This window comes from Homarus americanus, unplaced genomic scaffold (assembly GCF_018991925.1).
Source record: "Homarus americanus isolate GMGI-L3 unplaced genomic scaffold, GMGI_Hamer_2.0 scaffold21978, whole genome shotgun sequence".
Classification (NCBI taxonomy): Eukaryota; Metazoa; Arthropoda; class Malacostraca; order Decapoda; family Nephropidae; genus Homarus; species Homarus americanus.
The window spans coordinates 101,488-121,308 of NW_024725629.1; the positions used below are offsets into that span (position 1 = coordinate 101,488).

General features: G+C 37.0%; 1 protein-coding gene across 2 annotated transcripts in view; it reads left to right on the forward strand.

Moving 5' to 3' along the window:
• Positions 1–19,821, forward strand: part of LOC121865264 (WD repeat-containing protein 35-like) — an 88,832-nt gene that overhangs the window by 38,716 nt on the left and 30,295 nt on the right. For both annotated transcript variants that reach the window (XM_042364621.1, XM_042364622.1), the window contains exon 3: positions 5,636–5,760. In XM_042364621.1, coding sequence (XP_042220555.1) covers positions 5,636–5,760 — 125 coding nt within the window. The remainder of the gene's footprint in view (positions 1–5,635; positions 5,761–19,821) is intronic.

A 19,821-nucleotide genomic window follows, 5' to 3' on the forward strand; every position in this document is an offset into this window, starting at 1 on the left:
CGACTACGTGGACTTCGACCGTCGGGACTTCTGACCACCTCAGATATAGATAAATTTTTTTTTTTTTTTTTTTTTTTTTAAATGACACACGCATTTTCTATACCGAAACGTTTCCAGTTAATGTAGTCTCCATGTATAATTAGAAAATTATAGGGGCCCAATTTGCATTCAACTGACTACATTAAAGGTTAAGTGCTCAGTCACACTGTATCCATTCCTTATTATTTATTACTTTCACTGTACTGTATCCATTCATCATTATTCATTACTTTTACTGTACTGTATTTCATTGTAGATTTTTTATTAAAAAAAAAATTTTTTTTTATCTATATCGGACTTACGACCATATCGGACTTACGACCTGGATTTGGGTCCCTAACCCCGTCGTAAGTCGGGGTTCAAATATATATATATATATATATATATATATATATATATATATATATGATAACTCTCGGTTAACGAACTCAATCCGTTCAGAAGGTCGTTAAGTTAACCGAAGTTCAATAACAAACCATTGTTTCAATGGGTTTTTGCCAGCTCACGAAAATTTCCTAAATTCAACAAAAATGGTAGAAAAGTTCACTTACTTTGAGGTGTGTATGTAGAAGGCTCCTGGATGATGATGATGATGATGGGATTTAGAATGGGGGTGGAGGAGAAGGAAGAAGAGACGGCATTGGGGTGGAAGAGAAGTCACCCCATGGCACCATTTCACCCATAAAATTTTAGTTCTCTTGGTGTATTTCAAGATTATTTTCTTTAAATCAACACTGTACTGCATTATATATTGTCAATATGTAAAATATATGCCCTCAGGCCCGTATATATGCAGGCGCGCGAGGGGAAATCACTCCTTCTGTGATTTCTTCTCCACGTCTCCAGGTATGTTCACTTGTGTTCCATGCCGCGATATTAACTCAATTTAACTTAGTCATTTTTTGTGAATATCAGTGTTCATGTTTTAACATAGTACCTTCAGTGCCAAGTGAGTCAAGTAAAGTAGAGGGCTAGCTATCGTCTGAACCGGTGCCAGACGTATGTTTTGTATAGTGAAGTTAAATATTCACTCCTTCTGTGATTTCTTCTCCACGTCTCCAGACGCTGTTGTGGGGGTTAGCAACACTCCTGAGGTTTGGGAGCCGCCTATGGGCACGATGTCTCTCGAAAGACGTCTTTAAGGTGGCGAGATTAGAATCCCAGGGCGAGATTCCTTGGCAGACGCCACGGCCCACCGCCACAGTCAACTTTTCCCGGGCCAGGCGCTCCGAACTAGCGAGCGAGCCTGTAAACAACTCTGGCCCACTGACTCCAGCTAGTCTTATATGTTCTTTATCTCTATATACCTTATATTCTTATATAAGTAACTCGTATGCTTCTCTGCTTATGTTTTCCAAGTCAATGTTCTTTCTTTTCATTTCCTTTCCTATATATATATTCTCAGTTTCAATGTTCTTACCTTTCTGGAGTTTACTTTGTTATATGTCTATTCTTATACATGGGTTAGTCTGGGGAACCATGTTATTCTTTGTACAACACTTTTTATACTTACAAAGGGTAGCTGCCACCACCCAGACTTTTCATTATATAACCTAACTCATGGAAAGTTGTTGGGTAGTGTGGGAGATGTCTAGGCACGTGAGTAAGTATTATTTTCTGGGAACCAATGTTTAGAAGGAGCAGAGTGGTGATACTCAGATTACTAATTCAATATTTATTAACACAGTGAGTGGAGAAGATGCATCTTAGATTCACTCAGGCTAAACAGAACCGCAATTAACTTATTAAATCATCAAACACTTCAAGAGCTTATTACCTCATTCAACACCTCCAAATACTCATTACTTTATTAGACAATTGGGATATCATTACCTTGATACATGAGATTCCGTAACTATTATTCACAAGCCATCACTGGACCCTCAGGTCTTACTTTAACAAGTAACACATTACCTCTTCACTTCTTGATTAGAGCATGATACTCTCAGGTTATTCGTTCATGGGTACTACAGATGAATACATAACACATTGGACTAACTCCACAATTATAGTAACATACAATACCTTCTGTTAGTTTGCAAGGAACAACCTGGTACCTTGAACTCTCATTCAGGGGTTCAATACTTAACCCGGGATACTATATTTCTGCTAGTTATCCCTCCAAACATGGGCTGACACTGCTACATGCAATGGATGAAGTACAATCTCCAGGTGGAGTCAGCGGGCACAGTTGTTTACAGCGACCGCCAAGCTGAAGGCTCGCTCGCTAGGTGCACTCAGGGAGGTTGACTCGTTACACACTGGCAGAGTGAGAGGGCGCTTCCCGGGGGAACCGTGTCCTGGGATTCTAAATGCGCCCTTAGAGACAGTCTTCAAGAACCATCTTGCCCATAGGTAGCTATCGACCCTCAGGAGAGTTGCTAACACATCCGCATCTGGAGACGTGGAGAAGAAATCACAGAAGGAGTGAATATTTAACTTCACTATACAAAACATACGTCTGGCACCGGTTCAGACGATAGCTAGACCTCTACTTTACTTGACTCACTTGGCACTGAAGGTACTATGTTAAAACATGAACACTGATATTCACAAAAAATGACTAAGTTAAACTGAGTTAATATGGCGGCGTGGAACACACGTGAACATACCTGGAGACGTGGAGAAGAAATCACAGAAGGAGTGATTTCCCCTCGCGCGCCTGCATATATACGGGCCTGAGGGCATATTCCTACTAGAAAGATAAATTTCACTAACAATTAGCCCAACCGGGCACAGGTCACTGACCCACATCAGGGCCTGGGGGGCAAAAATATCAATATAAAAATAATAATGCTAATAATAAATACAAATTAATAAAAATTATAATGAATAAAATAATAGAGTACAGTAGTAATAATAATAAAAATAACCATATATAATAAAAAAATAAAAAATAAATCAAGAGTGAGAAACGACATACATTATATGTATGTTGTATTGTCAACAGTAAAAAACAATTGAGACCCTGCAATTGTGTGTAAATGAGGCAGAAAGACTGATCAGCAACCTGGGACTTGATCACAATTTTTGTGGTCCCATATGACAGCAGGGTCTACCATTTGACAACACATTATGCTTCCAATATCACTTATTACTGTACATAAAAACAACTCGCCAAAATAAAATGTGAAGACTGTGAACTTACTAAAATAAGGTAAGAATAAATGTAAAAGATGATTCTACCTAGTTTCACCTTGATTCTACCTAGTTTCACCTTGATTCTACCTAGTTTCACCATGTTTTTATGTGCTTACACTCATTCAACTTTATTCTGCCAAAGTGTTTTTTTTTCAGTAACAACCATTTTTATAAGAAAATTTTTCTTGATAGACATTCATCCCTCAACATCCACAAATCCTGATACAGGTACACCACACTACAACTTGCATTCCTCACCACAGGAAACAGCATCACCACTGATCTTACATTATGTTTGTTCCAGTGTTGTCATTCTGATAATAATTTAATCAAATAGAATAACCAGAAAATCCCCAGTCCTATATTACAGTATTCTGGATGTTCAGGTGTCAGGCTATTTGATGTACATACTGTAATACAGTCTTGTATTTTGAAACTGCTTCTTGTTATCATATTCATAAAATTTTCTTCTCTTTAGTAAAAAATTCATACTTATGGTACTGTATATATTCTTGGGAGTAATAAAGACCTTACATATTTTCTCCTATTTTGCAAAGTTAGTTTTCCTTTCCCTAACCCCATCACTGCTGGGATGTCACTTTTATTTTTTTTATTTGGCTAACACAAGATGATTTTATTCAGCTCAGAGGGGTTAAACAGAGATTATCATCTTGCTGCCCATACTGGAAACTGAAATGGGATGGTAGTGGTAACACATTTTCATGCTTTTGAATTCTTGTTTTTATATTACAGTACAGTTGTACCCCACTTAACGCGGTCAATTGAACCCAGAGGGTCCCGCGTTAAGTGAAATCCGCGTTAAGTGAACAACAGAACATATGGGATTAATTCCAATAGAAACCGGCCCGACCCCCAAACTCCACTTTTTGAAGGCACATACCTATGTTGTAGTAAAAATAACATCTTAATTTTATGATGGTACATGCACACAATTAATACTTAAGAGAAATAGAGAAATACAGTCGCCAAGTTAATGTCCATTCAAATAATGGACTCAACTCCCTCCCACTCTCACACTACACTGCCGGCTCTTCCCTCTCAGAGAAATTTTTGGGGGAAAACCACTAAATTTTAATAAATAATACCTCAAACTAAAGTTAGGATAATACAATTGACATTGCTGGATTCCTTGTAAGACCAGGAATATTTTGAATATAAATGTCATATATTTTGCACAAAAGATAACATAGTTACCTAGAGAAAAATTTTTATCTAAAAATTGTATGTTTAATGCAAAATATATGATGTTTATATTCAAAATGATCACCAAATTATAAGAATTCCAGCAATGTAAATTATATTCTGACCGGGTAATTTGTATGAATTTTATGAGCTAAAACAAATATCTTCAGTTAATAAAAAAAAAATAATCTTCACGACACTATCTGTCAATCAAAGTACCCCACCTTGCCTCCCCCCCTCTTCCAACCGTGCGGTCAGTCCCAACCCTCCCCCCCACCCCCCACCAATCCTCCCTTCCAGAGTTTTTAACATTTAGTATTAAATAATACCTCAGATTAAAGTTAGGATAATATAATTGACATTGCTGGATTCCTTGTAAGACCAGGAATATTTTGAATATAAATGTCATATATTTTGCACAAAAGATAACATAGTTACCTAGAGAAAAATTTTTATCTAAAAATTGTATGTTTAATGCAAAATATATGATGTTTATATTCAAAATGATCACCAAATTATAAGAATTCCAGCAATGTAAATTATATTCTGACCGGGTAATTTGTATGAATTTTATGAGCTAAAACAAATATCTTCAGTTAATAAAAAAAAAAATAATTCTTCACGGGGTAACAGATGGTCGGTCGGTCCCTCCCTCCCCCCCACCCCCCACCAACCGTCCCAAGGAGATGTGTGGGATAACCACTAAATTTTAATAAATAATACCTCAAACTAAAGTTAGGATAATATAATTGACATTGCTGGATTCCTTGTAAGACCAGGAATATTTTGAATATAAATGTCATATATTTTGCACAAAAGATAACATAGTTACCTAGAGAAAATTTTTTATCTAAAAATTGTATGTTTAATACAAAATATATGATGTTTATATTCAAAATGATCACCAAATTATAAGAATTCCAGCAATGTAAATTATATTCTGGCCGGGTAATTTGTATGAATTTTATGAGCTAAAACAGGCAGTCAGGCAGGGTGGCGGGTGGGGCAAATCTAAAAATAGCGTCTCGAGCCGGACACTCACCGCGTATATGTGGAAAAAATCCGTGTTAAGTGAAAGTTCAGCTCTGGCGAGGCACCGCGTATATGATAAAACGCGTTAAGTGAAACCGCGTTAGGCGGGGTAATACTGTACATTAAGCTTTTTATTGTGGGTGATGAGTAAAAATTGATTAAGATACCTTATCTCCTCTCTGCCAAATACAAATATAATGCTTGCTTAATATATTTACAGATTTCTAAGGTAAAGAGGGAAGCATATGAGGACCTAGCAATGAATATTTTCATGAAGTATAGTCCAAAGGATTCTCGTAGCAACCGAGCAGAGTGTACAAGTTGTGAAACAATGATCCCTGATTGGTAAGTCTTTCATGTACAATGTTTATATTTCATTTATCATAAACTAGATATTATATGTATCCAGGGTTGTAAAGTAAATAAATAAATTTACTTGAGTACTGTACTTGTGTAACATTTTTAGGTATTTACTTTTTAAAAAGTAATCAATATTTTTTAGTAATTTTACTTAAGTATGGTTCTCTAATACTTTTACTCCACTACAATTGAAAAACAAAAATCGATACTTGTTACATGCAAACTAATATTATATTTTTTAATTAATTAATTATTAACCATAGTAAAAGACTTATGTGGGTGGAGGGTACGGTGTGGGTGGAGCCATGAAGGGTATGGTATGGGTGTGGGGAGACACCATGCGGTCACATACCAAGAGGTCTCATGAGATGAGGTCATGAGAACATAAGAATGGAGGAAACTGCAGCGGGCCTATTGGCCCATACTGGGCAGTCCCATTTATACCCAACCCCTATTGCTCATATATCCATCCAACCTATGTTTGAAGCTATCCAGCATACTCGAGTTAATGATGATATTTGGTAACTTGTTCCACTCATCCACTACAATACTTTATTTCCAAACCAATGTTTACCTATTTCAGGCCTAACTCTAAATTTTTCTAATTTACAACCATTTTCGAGTTCGCTCCTGGTTGGATAGTTTGAGTAACTTTGTAATGTTACCTTTGTTTAGCCCTGACTTCCATTTATACACCTCGATCATTTCGTCCCTCAATCTACGTCTCTCGAGGGAGTGCAAATTAAGATGCTTTAACCTGTCTATGTACTCAAGGTTCCCAATGCCTGGGATTAGTCTTGTCATTCTCCTCTGAATTCTTTCTTGGGATTCAATATCCATTCTGTAGTTCAGTCACAAGAATTGAACTGTGTAATCCAAGTGAGGTCTCACAAGCACAAGATAAAGTTTTGGGATGACCTCGCTAGTCTTGTAACTAACACTCCTTTGTATGAACCCAAGTACTTTGTTAGCCTTGTTTCGAGCAGCTATATATATTGTTTACTTGGTTTAAGATTCCTACTTATCATTACTCCTAAATCTTTTTCACAATCAGGTTTCTCTAAAACATCTTTGCTCATCTGGTATCTGGTTTCTCTGTTTACATCTCCTAGACTAAGTACTTTACGTTTGTCCACATTGAATTTCATCTGCCATTTTACAGACCATTCAAAAATTTTTTTTAGATCTTCCTGTAGTTTTGCGGAGTCCTTGTCAGATTTAATTAATCTCCCTATTTTAGTGTCATCAGCAAATTTACTTATGTTGCTGTCTACGCCGATATCTCTGTCGTTTATATATATATATATATATAATCAACGACCTCACCAGCAAGGAATCGAACCCTCGACTTACTGGGTGGGGCTAGGGAACGCTTACCGGCTAGGCCACAAGGACACTAAAAGCAGTTCTAGACTCTGTTATATTTCACACAAAGCCTATTCATCGAGCTGATGGCGCCGTGAACCTCATTGGGAAACTGCCCGTGCCTCTTATGTGGTGTCAGTAGCATTTTACTGAATCCAGCTGGTATGAAACGCGAAGAGAGCATTCTTTTAAATAGATATATTGAATTATCACATAGTGATCGAACTGATCACTGCGAACCTGGGACGGGCAGCCAATGAGGTTCACGGCGCCATCAGCTCGATGAACAGGCTTTGTGTGAAATAACAGAGTCTAGAACTGCTTTTAAGGTCCTTGTGGCTCAGCCGAAGCTGCCTTAGTCCCACCCAGCAGGTCGAGGGTTCATTCTTGCTGGTGAGGTCGCTGATTATGTTCAAAGTCCACGTGTTATATGGACTAAAATGAAGTGTATATATATATATATATATAGTTGTTATACCCTCAATTTAACGCGTCAATTGAACCGAGGGTCCTATGAAACTGCTATGAATAACAGAACATATGGGATTAATTCCATAGAACCCAGCCCGAACCCCAAACTCCACTTTTTGACGACAATAACTATGTAGTAAAAATATATAGAGGGATTAGGTTAGGAAAGATAAAAAAAAAAAGATTTAACATGGGAAAAATAAAGAATAGGTTAAAAACGAAAAGTTTTAAAGAACACTCTAGAGTGTAGTAGAAGAGATGGAGTGGGCATAAAGGGATGAGCTGGTTCCGAGGGCAGAGGGCAGATTACTGCCCCTCAGGTGAATCACCATTACTAGGTGAATCACCATTACTAGGTGAATCAATATCACTGTCACTTACAGTTGTCATAGCTACAACCAAATCCTCAAAATCAACTTCACTATCACTATCACTGGCTTGGCTGGCTGTGGTGGGTTGAGCCCGAAGAACTAGGTTATGCTTTGCTGACAGCTGGCTGATGTTTTTCATGATACACCGTGATGTCTGGCTCCATAGCCTGCACCAGTCGGTATGGAAGAGCGTCATGGCGTTCATGCATTGAGTGTCATGAAGCGATGGACTTAATTTTTCTGCATGCTCCATATTGCATAATATCCTCATGGCCTTAGAAGCTAGGTTTCTTGAGAATGGCCTTTGTCTTCCTCCTCTTCACTGGTGAGTTCTTCTTCCCAACATCTAAATGGCGTTACTTGAGATCTCTGATCACCTCCATGATATCTTCGTTGGTGGTCTCGGCAGCAAGCTGTAACAGTCTCGCGGCTTCTCTGTAGGGTCCTGCTACTGCAACAGTCTAGACCTGACCAGTCACAGGTTCCTCCTCTCACCTGGTATGCCATACCTTTATGTCTCCGCTCGTGTGAATCGTGCGCAAATAGACAGCAGATCCCATACCTCCACCAAAGAAGTCGGCTTGTTTGGCGTTTAACTTCTTTAAAATTGTTGAGAACTTCTTAGTCGCCGCCTCTTGTTCCGCTTGTCCTCGTCGGCTTTTACTCTCGCTGTCGGTGTCACCCAGCTTACATAGCTCATCCTTGGTGTTGGTAGAGTAGTTCAGGAGCTTGAATTTCTTTGCAGGGTAATACAGCTTTAACATTGCAGATTAACTCTGGTCCATGGGCTGGATTAATGGCCAGTGTTAGGAGGAAGGAAGACCACTTTTAAATTTCGGGGTGACGATCCATAAGTAGAAGCTGAGTGTCCAGGTGCGTTGTCAGGAGCAACAAAATATTGAAAGGAACATTCCACCTATTTTCGCCAGAATTTCTGCGTCAGGAACAAAAAGTTGTCAAACCAAGAAGAGGGACAGAAAGAGGACATCCGCCTTCGTCACGGTTAATGATGGACATTAAACTGTTCTGTGTCCATATTCTTTGTAAGTGATCTTGACTTTGCGGGCTTGTGAATCACACCGATAACTGGTTTACAGGTACGGGCATTGGTGGTAAACAGGGCGGTGATCACGTTCATGCCATCTTCCGGCCCTTCTGCTTTCTTCAGCAGACTGGACAACGAAGATCTTGGAAGGTAACTTTTTTCCAGAAAAGACCAGATTCGTCCATATTAAACACAATTAGATCAAATTAGCCTGTCCTTCCTCCATAATCTCCGTAAGCGGAGGAAAATCTCTAACGCGGCCTGGCATCGCTTTAAGCTTCCTCTTTAACAATGCTGATGTTGGTGACCTTGTCCCTCACCAAACCTGTACAGCCAACCATAGGAAGCATTATTGAAGGGTTTTGGGCTGCAATTCCCAGTTCGTGTCACTGCTGCGTATAGCTCCGCGTGCGTACTCCTGCACTGGGCGTGTCCACCGCCATGTTGCGTCGCAGCGCAAATAACTCACCAGCAAAGTTTCCACTTTTGCCTTCCTGTTCTGGCAATACCTGATAGATGAAGCACCTGCAGACTTTGCTTGATCTTCATGGCACTCCGCTTTCTGTGCATCAGCCTTCTTTATTATGCGAATCGTGGATTCGTTGGCTCCATCTTTAGCGCGAGATCAACTTAAGCGTCTTCCTTTCTCCAAATCTTGAACAATTTGGTACTTCAGCTCGTAGCAATGAGCGTCGTGTCTTCTTTGGTTTAAGTGCCGCTGGGTCAGGTAAGGAAAGAAGTTTCTCCTCTGGGGTGGTGGTCGGCCCGGAAGCATTTGCGGAACAATGGATCTTGGCGTTAACCGGTGATGGCCTTGAGGATGAAACTGCAGCAGCTAGGTCAAGCGTCGTCTCTCCTCCCTCCTCCCTCCCCTCCCTCCCTCCTCCCTCCTCCCGGGGTGATCACGTCCATAATACTTTAAGCCAATTACAGCTAGCAGCAAGGGGTAGGAGCTGCGCAGCCCAATCACAGTCCGAGGCGTCATATGACGTCAGTGATAACGCAACAAAGACACACTCGTAACCTTACATGCCCGCTTACTAAGCGGAGGGAGGAGAGGAGAGGCAGGCGGGCGGGTGGAGTGGTAGCGTGGTCAAAATCTAAAAAATAGCATCGAGCCGGACACTCACAGCGTTGCTGTGGAAAATCCGGCGTTAGTGAAAGTTCCAGCTTGGCAAGGCACAGCGTATATGCAGCAGCGTTAAGTGAAAAGCGCGTTAAGCGGTATGCAATATATATATATATATATATATACACAGTATTACCCCTAACGCATTAACGCTTATTTAAACCCCACTTACGACGAAGTTAGGGACCCAAATCCAGGTCGTAAGTCCGATATGGTCGTAAGTCCGATAGATAAAAAAAAAATTTTTTTAATAAAAATCTACTATGAAATACAGTACAGTAAAAGTAATGAATAATGATGAATGGATACAGTACAGTGAAAGTAATAAATAATAAGGAATGGATACAGTGTGACTGAGCACTTAACCTTTAATGTAGTCAGCTGAATGCACATGGGGCCCCTATAATTTTCTAATTATACAGGAGACTACATTAACTGAAACGTTTCGGTATAGAAATGTAAATATTTAAAAAAAAAATTTTATCTCTATCTGAGGCGGTCGTAAGTCCCGACGGTCGTAAGTCCAACGAGTGTAAGTCGGGGTCTAGGTGTATATATATATATATATATATATATATATATATATATATATATATATATATATATATATATATATATATATATATATATATATATATATATATATATATATATATATATATATATACATAGCATCTGCCAATCTAACTCAATCCGCTCCAGAAGGTCGTTGTTAACTCTAAAAGTTCAGAACCTAAACCATTGTTTCAATGGGTTTGGCACTGGTTCCAGCTCACCGAAAATTTCCTAAATTCAACAAAAATGGTAGAAAAGTTCACTTACTTTGAGGTGTGTATGTAGAAAGCTCCTGGATGATGATGATGATGATGATGGGATTTAGAATGGGGGTGGAGGAGAAGGAAGAAGAGAAGGCACTGGAGTGGAAGAGAAGTCACCCCATGGTGCCATTTCACCCATAAAATTTTAGCTCTTGGTGTAATTCAAGATTATTTTCTTTAAATCAACACTGCACTGCATTATATATTGTCAATATGTAAAATATATTTCAAAATGACCAATAATTTGCTTGGAAACACAGAAAAAAAGCGCTTAGTTGAAGAGAGTCTCAAGCAAGATGTTACCTCCAGTGAAAACAGAGAGAGACTAACTCCTGTTTGCTGTGTTAAGAGGCTGGATGCTGCGCATTAAACTAGTCACTTTACCTTCAGTTATGTTCAATAATTGTTAAAATGACTAAAAAATTGAATACTAAACTTTTAAAATTATTGAATAGTATAAACTTCTTGATATTTACTAAAATAGTAAGGAATTTAAGCCCTAGAACCGATTAATGTATTGGCGGACTGATACTAAAGCTGGTTGCCCGGTCAGTGCAAGCGAAAACATGTTGAGATTGGTTCGTAAGAACTTCGTTAAACGAATTTTTTTTTGTTAACCGAATTGAAGATCCTTATGGAAGGCAGTTCGTTAATCGAAATTACGTTAACCGAGGTGTTCGTTAAACGAGGGGTCACTGTATATATATGTATATATATATATATATATATATATATATATATATATATATATATATATATATATATATATATATATATATATATATATATATATATATATATATATATATATATATATATATATACTTATATATATTGTTAAATTTCACTTAACGGTCAATTGAACCCAGAGGTCCCGTTATGAAAACCATAAGTGAATACCGTATATCTCGCCTACAAGACGGAATTTGAAACAAAAAAATCAGCCCAAAGTTAGGGGTCGTCTTTAAGCACCAGAGATAAAATTCTTACCTCTTAAATTTTATGGTTTAGCGGTCAAGAGTGGTGATGGAAACATGGTAAACCACTCACAAGGTCCTACCACTAATTATTTTATACTGAAACTTACATTTGGGAAGCTGGATTAAAATGAAGATTACCGGTATATTAAAATAATAAAAATGTATTATAAACCAGTCTAACATACCGTAAAAGAACAATATACCCCGGTAATAAACACAGCTGCTATCATCACCCCCTTCATTTGCCAGTAACGAGAAAGGGAAAGCGACCTGACAGTGACCGCCTGTGGCTATTTTAGTCATCCTTGTGTTCGGAGGTGGTCAGTACTGCATATCTGTATATTTACTGATCATAATACTTATCTCCTATAAATTAATTAATTTAAATTAATTTTTTACAAAGCAATATTCAGTAAATGATCAAGTGCTAATTTCACACTACCGACAGTGGTAAATTTAGGATGAGAATGATTAACAGAAGTCACGCTATGGATTCGGAGTTTGGTCTCTAATGATCACCTTAAAATGTCTGGTCAACTTCACCTTACCAGGTATAATGGTAGCCTCCCTTTTTTAAGTAAAACAAGTATATAAATTAAAGGCAAAAATACTTGCAGTGTGTTTAATGTATTACAATATATTATAACTAAATAAATAAACAAATAAATCGCAAGTAAATCTATTTCAAGTAAATGCAAAATATTTTACTCACAATTCTATTATTAGTTCCAGTTAAATAACTGACGCTATGAGTCACTAGGTGTACACCAGCGGTAAAATTTGATAAATACTTCATGAATTACATTATTTTAAATAACCAACCATAAATAAATGGAAAAAAAAAGATCAAAGGTAAAACACATTATATTGTATGTATGTTGTGTTGCTCAAAGGAAGAGAAACAATTGAAACTCAGCAATTGTGTGTAAATGAAGCAGTAAGATAAATCAGCAACCTAAGACTTGGTCAAAATTTTCGTGATGCTGATATGAAGTACAGTAGGCTCACCATTAGACAATACTGTACATTATGCTTCCAATATCTTCCCAGGCAGTAGAATCTCCTGTTTGTAGCTCTAAAAACTTTTTTAGTGTAATATTATTTTCTTTGATACAACATGATAAATTTGACAAACAATGAAAATAAACAAACAAAAAGTTATTTACCAAGACCTTTCTCAGAACAGAGGGTAAGAGATGGAGGGGAGATACATCGCTATTTATAGCCCCCTTTGTGTAGGAAGCTCCACTCACACTACAGGAAATAATTCTATTTAAAATTTATATTTTTACATAGAATATTCAGTACATGACTGCAATTATAAATATGTGAATATATATATATATATATATATATATATATATATATATATATATATATATATACTTGTGTAATAAATGTATGCAGTAAGTATGTACAGTAATCTTTTTTTCACTCAAATCCTAATGAAACAATATTGAATTAGAATACTGTAGCTCGCTAGCTGTTATAAATTAAAGAAAATATCAGAAAGCGTGGTTTAATTATATTACAGCATGATATAAATAAACAAATAAATCGGTAAATCCATTTTTAAGTAAATGAAACAATTGTATTTATTAACGTATATTAGTTCAAGTTAAATAACAAACTTTTAAGTGAGTCACTAGTGTTTTTACACTACACCAACCGTAAAATTTGATGCCATTACTTGAAGTGAATTGGCTTTTACTTTAAAAAAACCAAGGATGTGTAAACAGCACTGTCAATGGGATGGTTGGTAAAGGACTATCAATAAAAGCCCCCAATGGTAAGTGTCACATTTGGGGTACCGGTCTTATACAGCAAAATATTAGGCTCAAAAGCTACTTTTTAAATGGAAATTTTGGGGGCCGTCTTATACACCCTGTCGCCTTTGTAGGCCGAGAGAGATATACGTAACAGAACATATGCGATTAATTCCAATAGAACCCAGCCCGACCCCCCCAAACTCCACTTCCTTTACCCACAAATAACTATGCTAGTAAAAATAACATCTTTAATTTTATGATGGTAATATGCACACAATTACTTTCTAAGAGAAATAGAGGAATACAGTCGCTGAAGTTAATGTCCATTCAAATAATGGACTCAACTCCCTCCCCCCCTCTTCTCATTAATTGGCTAATTACTGGGTTCTTCCCTCTGAGAAATTTTGGGTGAAAACCAGTATAGCAATAAATAATTCTCAAACTACAGTTAGATAATATATCGATATTGCTGATCTTTGTAAGACCAGGAATATTTTGAATATAAATGTCATATATTTTTCACAAAAAAGATAACATATTTACTCAGAATAAACTTTTACATCTAAAATTTAGATGCCTAATTTAAAATCTATGATGTTTATATTCAAATGATCAGCAAATTGTAAGAATTCCAGCACGTAAATTATTATATTCTGGCTGGATAATTTGTATGAATTTTATGAGCTTAAACAAATATCTTCTGCCAATAAAAAAAAATATTCTTCGACACTATCTGTCAATCAAAGTACCTCACCTTGCCTCTTCCAACTATGTGGTCAGTCCCAACCTCTGCACTTCACCAACTTCCATTCAAGAGTTTTAACATTTAGTATTAAATAATACCTCAGATTAAAGCAGGATAATATAATTGACATTGCTGATTCCTTGTAAGACCAGGAATATTTGAATATATGTCATATATTTTTCTGGCTGTAAAAGATAATATATTTTACTCACAGAATAAACTTTACATCTAAAATTTGTATGTCTAATGCAAAATCTATGATGTTTATATTCAAAAATGATGACCAAATTATAAGAATTCCAGCAATGTAAATTATATTCTGACCGGTAATTTTGTATGAATTTTATGAGCTAAAACAAATATCTTCAGTTAATAAAAAAAAAAATATTCTTTCATCAGACAGATGGTCGGTCGACCCTCCTCCCACCCCCCCACCAACCGGCCTCACCAGATGTGTGGGAAACCAGAATATTTACTCTCAGTAATAAATAATACCTCAAACTAAAGTTAGATAATATAATTGACATTGCTGATTCCTTGTAAGACTAGGAATATTTTGAATATAAATGTCATATATTTTTCACAAAAGATAACATATTTACTTCAGAATAAAGTTTACATCTAAAATTTGTATGTCTAATGCAAAATCTATGATGTTTATATTCAAAATGATCACCAAATTATAAGAATTCCAGCAATGTAAATTATATTCTGGCTGGGTAATGGTATGAATTTATGAGCTAAAAACAGGCAGTCAGGCAGGGTGGCGGGTGGGGTAGCGACCCAAAATAGCTCTTTGTTTGACACTCACCGCCAAAAGATATGATGAAAAAATGCCGCTATATGAAAGTTCAGCTTGGCAAGGCAATCACAGATATGCTAAAAACGCCATAAGTGAAAAAGTGCTTGCCGGGTAAAACTGTGTGTATATATATATATATATATATATATATATATATATATATATATATATATATATATATATATATATATATATATATATATATATATATATATATATATATATATATATATATATGAAATAACCCTCACTTTACGCGGTTAATGTAACCCACAGGGTACTGCGGAAAGAGAAACGCTGTAAAGTGAATAAATATAACATATGGGATTAAATGAAATAGAGACCAGCTGACCCCCAAACTCCACTTTTTCCAACACAATACCTATGTTCTAGTAAAATAACATCTAATTTTTTATGATGGCACATGCACACAATTAATACTTAAGAGAAATAGAGAACATGTCGCTAAGCACGTCCATTCAAAATAATGGACTAACCTCCTCCACTTCACACTACAATTCCTATTTCTTCCTCTGGAGAAATTTTGGGAGGAAAACCAGGTATAGTAATAAATAATACCTCAAACTAAAGTTAAGATAATATAATTGTTGGCCAAGGGATTCTCAGAAGATCAGGAATATTTTGAATACAAATGCCATATATTTGCACAAAGATAAATATATTTACTCAGAGTAAACATTTTATCTAAAATTTGTATGTCTAATGCAAATCTATGATGTTATATTCAAAATGATCATCAAATTGTAAGAATTCCAGCAATGTAAATTATATTCTGCCAGGTAATTTTGTATGAATTTATGAGCTAAACAAACATCTTCAGTTAATAAAAAAAAATATTCTTCACGCATAATTATCTGTCAATCAAAGCAATTTACATTGCCCCTTCCAGCACTCAGATGGTCGGTCAGTCTCAACTCCTCCCCCCACCCCCCACCAATCCTCCCTTCAAGAGAAAGGTTGGGTGAAAAACTAGATTTTAACATTTAGTATTAAATAATACCTCAGATTAAAGTTAGATAATATAATTGACACAAGGATTCTTGAAATTAGGAATATTGAATATAAATGTCAGTGATATTTTGCACAAAAGATAAATATATTTACTCAGGAGTAAACATTATATCTAAAATTTGTATGTTCCATGCAAAATATATGATGTTTATATTCAAAATGATCATCAAATTGTAAGAATTCCAGCAATGTAAATTATTATATCTCCACCGGTAATTTGTGGCGAATTTTATGAGCTAAAATAAATATCTTCAGTTAATAAAAAAAAATATTCTTCACACTATAACAGATGGTCGGTCGGTCCCACCTCCCCAACCCCCCACAACCGTCCCTTCAGATGTGTGGGAAAACCAGAATATTTACCTTTTTAGTAATAAATAATACCTCAAACTAACGTTAGGATAATATAATTGACATTGCTGCAAAACCTATGATGTTTATATTCAAAATGATCATGATATTGTAAGAATTCCAGCAATGTAAATTATATTCTGGCTGGGTAATTTGTATGAATTTTATGAGCTAAAACAGGCAGTCAGGCAGGGTGGCAGGTGGGGGGTGGGGCGACAAAATAGCTCTCACAGCTGTCTGAAAAACCCAAGTGAAAGTTCAGCTCTGGCGAGGCAATCACGATGGTAAAAGCAGCATAAAACAGCGCAGGTAATAATAATATATATATATATATATATATATATATATATATATATATATATATATATATATATATATATATATATATATATATATATATATATATATATATATATATATATATATATATATATATATATATATATATATATATATATATATATATATATAATATATATATAATAGATATATATATATATACATATATATATATATATATATATATATATATATATATATGTCAACAACACTTCAACCCGCCAGGATTCAACCCACGCCCACAAGCAAACTATGATCAGACCGGGAACGCTAACCGCTGGACCACCAGGATACTAAAAGCAGTCCTAGACTTTTGTTATATTTCACACAAAGCCTGTTCAACGAGCTTATGGCACTGTGAACCTCTAATGGGGACCAATGTATCACTTAGGTGGTCAGAGTAACGCTTACCAAACAGCTTCAAACACGAGATCCATATATTTTATTAGCCCATATATATATGGATTAAATGAATTAGAGACCGCTGACCCCCAAACCCACTTTTTCCGACAACAATACCTATGTTCTAGTAAAATAACATCTTAATTTTATGATGATACATGCTAATTAATACTTAAGAGAAATAGAAAATACAACGCTAAGTTAATGTCCATTCAAATAATGGACTCAACTCCTCCCCTTCTCACACTACACCACTGGCCTCTTCCCTCTGAGAAATTTTTGGGGAAAACCACTAGATTTAAGGTATAGAAATAAATAATACTCAAACTAAAGTTAGATAACATAATTGGCATTGTTGATTCCTTGCAAGACCAGGAATATTTTGAATATACACATCATATATTTTGCACAAAAGATAACATATTTGTGAAGAAGCAGCAAGATTCGGGCCGAAGTTGCAGAAGGAGCGATCACCGTCCTGTTTACCACCAATACCTCCGGTACCGTAAGCTCAAGTTATCGGTGATCCACACAGCCCGCAAGCCGCACGCCTACAAGAGCATGGACATGACCAAGCTAATGTCCACTGGCTGACCGCACATAAGGCGGATGTTCTCTACACTGTCCCTTCCTGGTTTGATGACTGTTTGCTCCCGATGTAAAAAATTCTGTGAGCAACAGAATGTGCCATTCAAGATTTTCTTGCTGCTGACAACGCACCAGGATACGCCCCTACTGTTAGATCGTCACCAACGTAAAAGTGGTCTTCCTTCCTCCCAACACTACGCCTATATTATAGCCCATGGACCAAGAGTCAATCTGTAATGTAAAAGCTGCATTCTTAACTAAAAAATTCAAGCTCCTGAACCACTACACCAACACTCAGGAAGACAGAAACCTGAGTGACACCAACACCGATAGCAAGAGCGAAGACGACGAGGATCAACAGTTGGCAGAGCAAAAAATACTATTCAAACAATTCTGGAGAATATTCAACATCAAGAAAGCTGTGGACTTTTTGGTGGAGGCATGGGATCAGCTGTCTGTAGCAACTGTTCTCACGCATGGAGACATGTGCTGCAAGGCATTCCGGCCGTTAGGCAGAGCCAATTCAGACTGGTGAGGTTCAGAATGTTGCAGGCAGGACATTGCCAGAGAAGCGCAAGAGAGTGTTACAGCTGCAGGCTTCCCGAGACCACCAATCCACACATCCTGGAGGTGATAAGGATCCTGATGTGACTACCGACGAGATGGTAGATGATGACGCACGTCAGTGAAGAGGCAGGTGGTGCGCCATCCCAAGAAGAACACCCCATCCCATTGTAATGTTAGGGTGCCATCGAGTGTATCAAGAAAATCAAGGTCCTCCTTTCCCGACGACCCTGACGCTAACAGGTATGAAATCTTCACTACCCAGCTGTTGCAGACTATGGAGCCCTACTTCAAGGTTTATCACGACAACATAAACACAAGCCATCAGCAAAGACAACAGAGTTCTTCGCCTGCAACCCACCACAGCCAGCCTGCCAGTGACAGTGACAGAGGTAGAGACAATGAAGATGACTTTGTGGGATTTGTTAGGGAGGCCCTGACAAGTGTGGATGACAGTGATGGTGACTCACCTGAGGGCCAGTAGCCTGCCCTCTGCCTCGAACCAGCCTCCATCCCCGTATGTCGACCATCTTCTTCTACTAACGTATTAAACCTAACTTTTAGTTTTCCTAGCCTAACCTTTATTTTTCCTAACCTAACCTCTTCTATATTAATTGTGTGTGCATACCATCATAAAGTTAAGATAAAATTTTTACTACAACATAGTTGTGTGTCGTCAAAAAGTGGAGTTTGGGGGTCAGCCCGGTCTCTATTTCAATTAATCCCTTATGTTATGTTGTTCACTTTTTCGTTTCTCATTTTCCGCGGTCCCCTGTGGGTTATATTAACCGAGTAAAGTGAGGGTTGACTGTATAGTGCATACAATTTTCTTTGTCCCAATTATACACGTGCTAGTATGAATACCATGATTTATGTGGCTATCTCTCTCCCTACTCTTATGTTCGTTCACAAAACTTTTCGGGCTTCCGCCCTGGGTTTTCTAATTACTCTCAGCATGAAGGCCAAAGCTGAGTTTTTCTCTTCATAACTCTATTTTATTGATGTCCTCAGTATCAGGTTCAGCCTTTCCAGGTGAACTTTAGGGAGACTGCTAGCCTTAGTGTTCCTTCCGGAATGCTGACCTCCCGGTCTTACTAGCAATCTAAAATTATGTTGGGATGGACCTTGTATCCTTAAGATGGGTTATATGAGAACCATTCAGGGTGGAATTCTCAACCCAATACATCTTGCTAGAGTAATGGTGAACGATGTTAGCCAATGGAACTCTATGGTAGCAGCTCAGCACTGTCAACCCTGCCGGGTGGTAATGATCTA